Source organism: Chenopodium quinoa, unplaced genomic scaffold (assembly GCF_001683475.1).
Source record: "Chenopodium quinoa cultivar QQ74 unplaced genomic scaffold, ASM168347v1, whole genome shotgun sequence".
Taxonomy (NCBI): domain Eukaryota; kingdom Viridiplantae; phylum Streptophyta; class Magnoliopsida; order Caryophyllales; family Amaranthaceae; genus Chenopodium; species Chenopodium quinoa.
The window spans coordinates 7,685,663-7,697,294 of NW_018744593.1; the positions used below are offsets into that span (position 1 = coordinate 7,685,663).

The 11,632-nt window shown below is 35.7% G+C and overlaps 1 protein-coding gene across 1 annotated transcript; it reads left to right on the forward strand.

Moving 5' to 3' along the window:
* The first annotated feature begins 398 nt into the window (after positions 1 to 398).
* LOC110699752 (albumin-2-like) lies at positions 399 to 2,309 on the forward strand. The gene is made up of 2 exons (XM_021877270.1): positions 399 to 523; positions 1,016 to 2,309. Exon 2 carries the CDS (start codon positions 1,204 to 1,206, stop codon positions 2,002 to 2,004), a length of 801 nt encoding a protein of 266 aa, XP_021732962.1. The 5' UTR covers positions 399 to 523; positions 1,016 to 1,203; the 3' UTR covers positions 2,005 to 2,309.
* Positions 2,310 to 11,632: the final 9,323 nt, after the last annotated feature.

The window sequence follows — 11,632 nt, forward strand, 5'->3', positions numbered from 1 at the left end:
CACTTATTGATTTCAGCGCATATAGGATGACAATTTTGCAATTAAAAAGTATTGTTCAGATAACTTATACTATAGTGGTACATTATACATGCATAATTGTACATAATGGTACATTATAATGTATCATTAGAGAGTTAGCTTTTTCTAGAAGTTGAAACTTATAGGATGGTAAAAAGTACCACTACACTCGTAATACTGTAATAGTCCACAAAATGTGCTATTCAGACAAATTATACTTTAATGGTACATTACATGCATAATGGTACATAATGGTATATTATAATGTACCACTAAAGAGTCAGTTTTTTTTTAAAAGCAAAAATTGAATTAGCGGAAATTACTTCCTTATCCTTCTATTTACATAACTTGCCCCTAGGTGCTATGCGCTCAGATTCAATGTGTGTTTTAATAATAAAGCTACGCCTCCCAAAAACATAAATTGTCTTCTCTCTCATAATTTCCACAGAAGCGCACTTCACGATCGCCATTGAAATTTCTATCTTACATTGAAGCAGCTTGTTAGGTAAGATGCTGCCTTCTTTTTTGTAATTATCGGATATCATCTACACAGTCTACGGCTATTGTTATTTCAATTCTCAGCATAGTCAATTGAATCAAATTTTCTGGATGGAATTATGTAATTGTAACTTTTCTCCTTAAAATTATGAGCCTATAATACTTATCAAGTTTGATTGCAAATATGTTGAAGAACCTTTAATGTTAGTTAGGATCGAACTTTGAAATTGGGACTTTTCTCCCTAATTTCCTAAGTTAAAGCATTTTTTTTTTTTTTTTGGGGTAAGTAAGGCATATTATTATTAATGAGAAACAAGAACACAAATTACATAGAGGTAAAATATAACCACCAAACTACACAAGACCTAAACGAAGGCCAAACCCCCAAACAGTTCCGAGGCGAAAGATGCCAGCTTCTAGGAAGGGATCACCTCATCATTGTTTGTGTTTGTAATCTGATGTTTCTCTATATTCTTATTTTATTTATCTAATCTTGTAGGATGGAGTACAGGATTAAGCGGAGGAAGAGTCAGGTAGTTGATGAAAAAAAGAAAGCACCAGTTGATGATTCTAATAAACATATTAGACACGCTGATAATTATGAACTGTTGGAAGTTATTCCATTTATGAAAAATCCAGATTCACCAACAGAACAAATGGAAGCAAATAAGTTTATGGAACGGTTCAATGCGGAAATCAATATTGATTGTGTTCATTCAAAATGAGTACGTTGTAATCAGTTATGATTCTGAATCACCTTCAAAGGATCAGCTTGTCTGTGGTCCTCTCATGATTTGCGACGGTTTCCCGGAGCTTTACAGTACTAAATTTAGTGATAGAGGTATAGACTTTGCTTTTGGTTGTCATGATGTTGATGAAGCATTTTTATTTTCATGTTATGAGTGCACGAAGATAAAGTATTCACCAATTACCTTTACTGGTGAAGTGATTATAGAAAATAGAAGGTACAAAGAGATGTTTCCTTGTCTAAAAAAGATAAATTTTGGGGATCCTCTTTACACTGCTGCTTTTGAATCCACTGTCGCCAATGAAGCTTACATATTATATAACTCAAGGTATGTCCTATTCAACTATTCCGAGAAGAAACTCACTGCCACTGGTCTCATAACGGAACTGTTTCCGTGTCTGTGCAAAACCTTCTTCACAAGTGACATTGAAGCTGCCTTTGCCTCGCATAAGCGTAACCAAGTTTACCTTTTCAAAGGCAATTCTTATGTGCTCATTCAATACAACCCTGCCAATGCTGATGACAGTAAGATAATTTTCGGCCCTGAAGAAGTTGTTCCCACTAAATGGCCTTCTTTAAGTGACTTTGTGCCTTACAAAAATATAGGATTTGACTCCGCAGAGCCCAGAACGTGGACTGCACTTTGGGGGTCAAACGGTTACATAAAAGCCCCGCTTGGGGGCGAGGTCTCTGAGGAAATACACGACAAGTATGGTCCTTTTGCAATTAATATTGATTGAATGCTTGTATCGGAGTTTGGAGGGTTCGTTGTGATTACGGGGGTTACTATTCTGGGTTCTTTTGCTCAGATATGATTCAGTATGTTCCTTTTGCTATGTTCTTTATACTTTTGTTTAGCTTTCTGTTTAGTGTAGGTTCTTCTCTTCTTGTAGCGATGATTTATATGAGCATATGATTAATACAACATATGCTGGATAGTGCTTCATGAATGGGTTATTAGCTACTACTACTAGTGATCTTTGATGTAACCTTGAGGAATAATTAAGTTTAATTTTGATTGTGTTAAATTTAATTAATATTAAAATCCCTGTTTAGTTAGAATTTAAATAATATTAGAACTTCTCAATCTGCAAATTCGTGCTTAAAATCAAGTATTAGTCAGAATTTCATCTCAATTTAATGTCCTTTATGCAACAATTTCATTATTAGCCTTGAGATCTTCTTTTGAGATATTTGATAATCCATTTTATAAGCTATAAATTATGTTGTTCACATTGATCTTGTGTGATTGGTAATGGTACCAGGAGAAAGTGGACAATTATTCAAAGAATTATTTGGTTAAATATGAAATGCAGCGAGCACTTATAATTGATTTGGTTGTGTTTCTTGAAGCATTGTGTATTTTTCCTTAGTTGATGTATATGCAATTTGATGAATTTGTTAGTTTCACACCTGACCTTTGTCTCTTGAAATAAGAAGCTGGAATTTGCATAATAGAAATTATCAATTAACAAAAGTTATTAGGTTTTATAAAACTAGTTTACAGGTGCAGCACATAACCAGGCCAGCACACTATCAGTCTCGCAGAACACAGTTTAGGAAAATTAGATCATTCAATCATGACCGCAAACTAGAGCCATTATTTAAATAGTTAGTTACTTGTTAGCAGTTATTCTATTTTTTTTTTGCTCAGTATAATTTGTCTATAGGTTTCTTTAATCTATCTTGTAAAACAAATATGATCAACATAATACTACATGGATCATTATTATGTTGAGCTTGGTTCAATAATGGATGGGTAAACAGGACATCATTGTTTAGGCAAATCTTAGTAGGGTAGGTCTAGGAATTTGCTTAAGGTTTGAGGGGGTAATGACAATTAATCCTACAATATCAATCAGAATAACCAAGAACAATAATATAATAAAGAACAAGCAAATCAACTAAAGAAAAAAGAGTTAGAAAGACAATATTGAGTAAGGATAAGCTCCTTGATTAGAATGGACATAGAATTCATAAGTAACTTGCAAATATAATCGATTATTATGAATGTGCGTATATGGCTGTACAATGCTTTGCTTAGCTATTTATATTTAGGGATTGATAGGGTTTACACATATTTCAGAATAATATTTGAAAGACAAGATCTTTTAATTTTGTTCTTCTTTCCTTCTTACTACTTCGTATTTTTGGAGCTTTCCTTGTTGGTTTGTTGACTGATTTTGTTGCCTTATTTGTACCAATCAATCTGTTTGCCTTGATTTTGTTTGACTTGGCTTGCTTCTTTGATCTTCTTGACCGTGCCCTACGACTTTTGGGCTCATTAGGAGCACGGGCCCAACAATTGCCCCTAATTTTTATATGTTTAAGCATCTTGAAGATAGAAATTACCAAAAAGGTGCCGAAATAAGTGCTTTGAGAATCGCAACTAACAGTATGCTTTCTTGGGTATTTATTAATCGTGTAGGCTTCAATTACATCACTTCACTCTTTGTCTGCAGTTTGAATTTTTCTTTCAAGTAATTCTCTCTCTTCCTATGCTTTCTTTGTTTCTTTCGATTTTCTTGCTTGCTTTGTTCTGTGAAGGGGGGATATGGTGAGAGTGGTGTGTTTTCCGTTGCTGAGGAAGGTGTGAAGAAGCCTATCTTCACTGCGCAAAATGTGTTCCCTGTTAAGGATGTTTATCCTTTGAATTTGACAAAGGAAGATATGAAGAAGATCCCCACTGCTGCGAGTTTTCCTGATGATGTTGTGATTAAGATTTCGTCCTTTAAGAGAGAGCGGACTACCCCTGGTTGAGTGTGCTTTTTCGAGTACCTCTTTTTGATTGGGCATACTTTCCCCTTCTCTTCTCTTGTTCGTCAATTTCTCTCAAAGGTTAGGGTTTCGCCTTGCCAGTTGTTGCCCTAAACTTGGAGAATCTTGTGAATTCTCGATTTGTAGAGTGATAAGTTGGGGATTTTGTTATATGTGAGGGATCTTTGCTATCCTTATACTATTAGGACAAGTGGTAAAGGTCAGGTAACTCTTCGTTTGAAGGATGGGGTTGATCCTTGGGTAACGGAGTTGGAAAAAGCTTTTAATAAGAAGTGGTATCACAAGTTTTTCTTGCTGAGGGTTTATTCTTTAGGCGAGGAGACTTCTTTTCTGACTGATACTGTTGAGGCTGAAGGTATTTTATTTTCTGGATTTTGTGTGGGTTTCTTTTTTGTTGATTTGGGCTTATTTGTGTTGTAATTGCGGTGATAAATTGAAACAACGTGCTCAGTCTCAATCTTTGATTGATCGTTTTTACGAGTTGAGCGCTGCAAAGAGATCTTTCATCAAATTGACACAGCCTAAGGTAGTTGTCCATATTGAGAATTTGGACGAATCAGAGTCTAACATAGAAACTATCCCTGCCATGTCTCAAGGTTTATTTTGTCTTTCGCATTCTATCGTGTCCTTTGTTTTGGTATGTGTGTTTTTTGTGTAGTATTGTTGTTGTGTTTGTGCGAAGTTCTTTTATTTTGCTTGTTGCTACACTGCTGAGTTAGGTCGCACACTTCTAATCCTTCGAGATGAAACAGACGGTCTTGACAATTGGAGGAGGAGGTGGGGGGGCCACCTTAATTGGACTATCTTTCTCTAGTTGGGTCTTTGGACCTGTCTGTCACGAATTCTATAATATATCCCTGCTTCGTAGGCAAGCTGCTTTCTAAGTGCCACACACTCATTTGTTGTGTGACCAATATTTGAATGGAAGTTGTTCCATATGTGATCCGACAACCCATATCCGAAATCCGTGAAGACCTTATCGTCTAGCTAAGCACCTATATAGGAAATAAGGATTAGATAACCTTGAGGTGGGTCCGGGGATAACCACTTCAATGACAAAGTCAAAAAGTGTTTAAGAAGAAGAAGAGATGATATTAAGAGAGATTAAGAGAGAGAAAGAGAGAGAGAGTAATAAATGCTACCCTTTAATGTGGGATAAACCTAACTATTTATAGTGATCTCAACTGCCAAGGTGGCTATATGCCATGAAAATTACATTTGTGTCAAGTGTTGGCTGGTTGACGCCATGTGTTGCTCAGCGACCAGCCGTTATCTATGATGTTATGGGTATATGTTGACATAGTCAATACAACATTTAATTCGCACCCGATCAATTTATAAGAGTGGTGATATCGACGAATCTTTCTTCTCTCCTAGTCTATCATTCTTCCTAGGCCACTGTACTGTATCTCCCATTTTGTTCAAGGTCCTAATCACACCTACATGGTTTACATTGAAATAATATTCATGCAATTTAGGAGGGAGTTCGGGATCTTCCTTCCAATATATGAATTCTCGTTTGGCAGCATTGACTATTCCTTATTCAAAGCGGGATCACTGGTAAGGCTAGAATATGTGATCCCTTCTGGAAAAGTTATTGCTCCTTCTTGACGAGCGATCTGGTTCAGGAGTCTTTCTTGCGTAAACGTCTTCTTCAAACCGGACTTGGGTCATTGCTTTGACTTAGACATCTTCAAAGGTTGTATTGGGATACTTGGTCAACTCCTTATAGAGCTCGCTATGATCCAACATCTCTCTTTTGATCGCCTCGATAGTTGTGGGAGCTTCACACTTCTATACCCTAATCTTCTCCCTATTGAACCTATTAAGATAATCCTTTAAGGACTCTCCGTGTCTCTACACAACTCTGTACAGATCTGAAGATTGCTTCTCGATCTTTCTACTACTATCGAATTGGATCTTGAATAGGTTGACCATCCCTACAAAAGATCGAATAGGTTCCATTATCTAAATTAATTAACTAAGTTAGAGCTGGACCTTTTAGTGTGGCTCCGGAGCCTTTACACATAATTGCCTTTCTTATATCTCTAAGGATTGAGCTAGTCATCATTTCTGCTTATAGAGGGACACGTGCTCATCAAGATCTGTTGTTCCATCGTACATGGCCATACTGGGCATTCTGAATCTCTTTGGTACTTCCACCATGGTGATCTATTCTGAGAAGGGCGACTCTATGTAGCCATCTGCAGCCTTTTCCTCCATGGGTTTTGGCACTCCAGGGATTTTTGCGATCTTGGTCTCGAACGCTGTAGACATCCAAATGTGTCTCCCCAAAACCAAACCCATTGATGAATACCTTTCGCGTCAGATCATAATCGAATGAAGTGAAAGTGTGAAAAGTCTAGTGATGCGGTAGTTTTTATAAAAATTCTTTCTTTCTGTTTTCGAAAACTTACTCTATTTTATAAAAACGTCCAATCCATTTTATTTTAGTGCATGATAAGGGTCTAATAATAGTGTCGTTGGATAGGGATCGAAAAGAGCTTTCTAGCGATATATTATAAGCCCAATTCCGATGAATAATGAGGAAGTTATGACAAAAATACTAAACAGGGCCCGATTTGGTTTTTATATGCGGCCCAAAGATCTAGAAGAGGGCTTATTATTAATTATTATTCCTAAAGCTATTAGGATTGATTATAGTCTTCTATAATACTCTAGAAGGTTCTCTTAAAGCCTAATGGAGTTAGAATTGATAATTATGTTTCAAAGAAAGAGTTTGAAATTGAATAAAACTACTCCTTTTGAGAATCCTTATTTTATACAAAATGGAATATGTTTAGATATTATTTTTGTGCCTCATAATCTTTATCCAAATTTTATATGGTTGGATAGATCTTGAAATTATATTTCTAATGATATATTATAATATTAAATCCAAGCTATAACGAAAAATATATGAATGGAATATGAAACTCTATCAAAAACTGATGCTCTTCCACTATTTCGGCCATATCTTTTTATCTACAAAAGATTTTAATCTGATTCTAATTAGGTTGGAAAGTAGACTTCAAGATTTTTCCAACTACTTATTATATGCCTTATTTGGACTTCTAGATAAAAAAATATGATAAAAACAAAATCCGCAAAAATTGCTGTCCATCGACTTTTATTTCAATTCGAATTCGGATTCTTTTCTTATTCTTCGACCCTTTTTTTTCTCTATAGATAGAGGTCATATCTCCCTTTTTTAAATCACCAACTCTCATCAAGAATTTCTTGATTCTCTCTCTCTCTTTCGAAACCAACTTTTTACAAACAAAATTCCGCATTCACAAGATCTAGACACACCTAGCATAATTCGAAGTTGCCTTCGCCCTAGACGTGAAAGTTTTGATATTTCTGAGGGTTTGGTCCCAAATCTCTATGTCAATTATTTAATTTTATTATTTTCCTTGAAGTTCCTAACGTGTGTATTTTGTTATTAGAAAGAGATACGAGGCATCCAAGTAAGTGGTTTAATTGTTTAATTGATATTTTGATATAGAAATCATGTTTAGATTGTTATTTTGATTCATAGTATCATGCTAAGATGTTTTATTGTTTCTTAGTATAATGTTTAGGGTGACAACAATACGTTCCTTATATGATTTCTATGATGCTTCCTATTTCTTTCCTAATAACATCTTAGTATCATGTTAGGGCTAAAGCTTTGATTTTCAATGCTTAGTGACATGCTAGGGTTTGTTATTAATCTTGTTAGTATCATGCTTAGGATCTTGCTATTATTATGCTTTATCGTTAACATGATTATTATTATGATGATTATTATGATTATTATTTTGATGATAATTAAAGTTATTATAATTATTATTGTTATTATTATGTTGCTTGATATATATTTATGGTTATTGCTTGATCACACCTTTTATGCATGTTTAAAGGGAATTTGTACTTGTAAGCACGCTTAATAAGATAATTAATAATCTTGTTTAAGGTTAATTTGATTATAATTCAAGTGATCGCCAATAATAGTTTTGTTTGTACATTAATATTCAACCAACATAGATTAAACAGGTTTAGGGTTAACCTAATGATTGCATGTTAGTCAGAAAGCGCACATGAATACGAGAAGAATAAAATAGAGGCCTATTATTAGGGCAGGTTCAATCTCTTTTAGGTTGGATTTTTACCTTTATCTCCGAACTTCCAGTCTTGGTTCCAGACCTATTGGAGTTAACGATCTCCTAGATTGTTAAGGGGTGTAACCTTCACCCTGTGAACGGTTTACAAGTTCCTAAAACTTGTTGGCGACTCTTTTGCTCTAGTTTCCTTCCCTTTGGACGCCACTATCCTTAAGTGTATGATCACAATGGGGTTCAAGTTTGGGGTAGTGCTTGAAATATTCCCTACAAACGCCTTGTGGTATTCCTTGACTACCTTCTCTGTCTTTCCCTCCTCAGTTCCTGCCTACTGCCTGCTTACTTTTCTAGAAAGTATCTGCATCAATAAAACCTTCGCCCAGGGTTGCATCCCTATTGTGTTAGAATCTTTTTTCCCGTTAGTAGGGGTATGGAAATCTCCTTAACATATTGAGCGGCATGGCTATGCTTTCGGTGTTCTTTTTAACTGTTTTTGATGCAATTGACTATATTTGGTTGCGAAGGGCTTCATTTTGTTTGGTCAAATTGGTGAGTTTGGCTTCAGTTTGGACTTTTTGGGCCAACAGGGTTTTAATTTGGCCTTTCTGCTGGTCCAAGGTTTGGCGGAATGCGTTCATTCCTTCGTTGATTTCAGTTATGGTCAAGGGTATTGGTGGTCTAGTCATGGTGTTTCTTGGTTTTTTTTTTAGAGTTTTTGGCTAGTTATTTGATTATCAGCCCCATGATGGGCGCCAAATTGTTTAGGCAAATCTTAGTAGAGTAGGCCTAGGATTTTGCTTAAGGTTTGAGGGGTAATGATAATCAATCCTACAATATCAATCAGAATAACCAAGAACAATAATATAATAAATAACAAGCAAATCAACTAAGGAAATAAGAGTTAAAAAGTCAATACTGAGTAAGGATAGACTCCTTGATCAGAATGGACATAGAATTCGTAAGTAACTTCCAAATGTAATTGAGCATTAATATATAAATGTGTGTATATGGTTGAATAATGCTTTGCTTAGCTATTTATATTTAGGGATTTCTAGGGTTTACACATATTTCAGAATAATATTTGAAAGACAAGATCTTTTTATTTTGTTCTTCTTTCCTTCTTGGTGCTTCATATTTTTGGAGCTTTCCTTGTTGGTTTATTGATTGATTTTGTTGCCTTATTTGTATCAATCAAGCCCCTTAATATTGTTTGACTTGGCTTGATTCTTAGATTTTCTTGACCGTGCTCTACGACTTCTGGGCTCATTTGGAAGTACGGGCCCAACAATTGTCTGTTTTTTTTTTTTTTTTTTTTTTTTGTGGTGTTAAGTAAACTAATATTGTGAAAAAGTAAACTTTATATCTCTAAAAGTAAATTGAATTAGTTTTGAGAGGATTATATATAAACTTAATACCTCTTAAAGTAAATTAGATATCCTTAAAAGTGGATTAAATTGCTCTCAAAGTAGATGTTTTGGGTATTTTATACCCTGCCAAGTGGCCCAATCAGAGTTTGACATGTGCATGTTTCATTGTCTTTCAGGACAACATTCATTAGAAGAAACATTGTATATTTGCTTAGCTTCCTGACCTGAGAAATGTTCATTGTTTCACCGCATCGCATAATGTGGTGAGAAACATTTAGATATCAATGATTTGTACAAAGCATATTGTTCTTAACTCCTTGACCTAAGCAACGTTCATTATGCAATAATCACTTCATCTATATACATGCTTAACTTCCAGACCTAAGTGACGTTCAAGATCGTTTCTTTACACCATATATGATGCTTAGCTCCATGACCTAAGTTCATTCATCTTTTGTGTCACATGATGTAATTGTCCTTAGCCTCCTAGCCTAAGAACATGCATCATGCATACAACCCATGCGATTCATTTCATCTTCCTCAAGGAGGAAATTCAAAATTTCTTCCCTTTTCATCTTTTTCTTTTGAGGATGTTCAAAAAAAATTTCTCATCGAGGGAAGTTAAAAAAAAAAAGTTCAATTTTCACGTCTTTCTTTTTCGGGAGAAAGTCGGTACCCTCCACTCGTCTCATGACAAAAATGACGGAAAATTTTTGCTTTTGCATTTTTACTGTCGCTTGTGTTTGCACACCATATACACACACAACCACAAGTTATATACATGTCATGTCGTGTCAAGTCAAACTTGGTCAAGTCAGTTGGTCAAGTCAGTCATAGTCTATACGAGTCCCGGCCCTTGGCAAATTTTATTTTGCAAGTTTCAATTACAGCCCACATTCGGGGACAAGCGGACCATCTACAGCCCACGTCCGGGGACAAGCGGACCATCTACATCCCACGTTCGGGGACACGTGAACCATTTACAGCCCACGTTCGGGGATAAGCAAACCATTTATAGCCTACGTTCGGGGACAACCGAACCACCATCATTTCATAGCGCAAGGTTCTCGATACACAAAGACGTGCAATCTAATTAGACAAGTTTTTCCTCAAGCATGGAAAATTGTCGGTCGTTGTCATCTCTCAAAACGAAGAAGTCGGCGATTACATCATATGTCGACTTTTCTCAAGCATGGAAAGTATCTCAACCGGTGGGTTTCTTCAAGCATAGAAACCTTCCAATTTCAATTGTCGACTTTCCTTAAGCATGGAAATTATTATCGGTGGGTTTCTTCAAGCATAGAAAAACACCAAATTCATATGTCGACTTTCCTCAAGCATGGAAAGTATCATCCGGTAGGTTTTTACAGGCTTAGAAAGCTACCAAACTCATCAGTCGTCTTTCCTCAGGCATGGAAAGTATTTCAACCAAACATCATCCGGTGGATTCCTTCAAGCATAGGAACCTACCAAACTCATTTGTCAACGATACACTGGTGTCAGATAAGCATTCTATCCCTTTACTCTTTTATCTGTAGAACTAACACTTTTCTGCAGGTATCGGCGTATATAGAGTAATTTAGGATCGCAGAATGTCTTAAATCATTCTCCATCCCTATCGACTACTTTGACTATTGTTTTCAAAACTGACATTTCTACAAACTCGGTCAAAGTGGGGGCTTATGTAGACACCTAAAAATGTCTCCCCAAAACCAAACCCGATGATGAAAAAACTTTTACCGCCATTAATGGTAGGGTTGAGTATTTAATATTTTGAGAGCTTAAATCCATGTTCTATCCAATACATTTCATAAACCAATCCATTTCCTAGCTCATTTCCCTAAACCATAACTTATTATCCACTTTTCGTGTCCACATCTCAAAACCGAGCTGAACTGATTTTATGGATATATAATTTTTATCAAATTATTATTTGGTTGGATTCCTTTCAATAATATTTCCAACCATATATCATAAGCCCAATTCCGAGCTATAACGAAAAAGATATGAGCAAAACACTAAACTCGGCCCAAAACCAACACCCTTCCACTAAAACGGCCATATCTTAAAATATAAAAATATTTTTGACCTGACTCTAATTGGGTTGGAAATTAGACTTG

What these genes read in the sequence shown, in the direction of transcription:
- LOC110699752 (XM_021877270.1), top strand. Translation starts at nt 1,204, where the DNA reads ATGCGGAAATCAATATTGATTGTGTTCATTCAAAATGAGTACGTTGTA.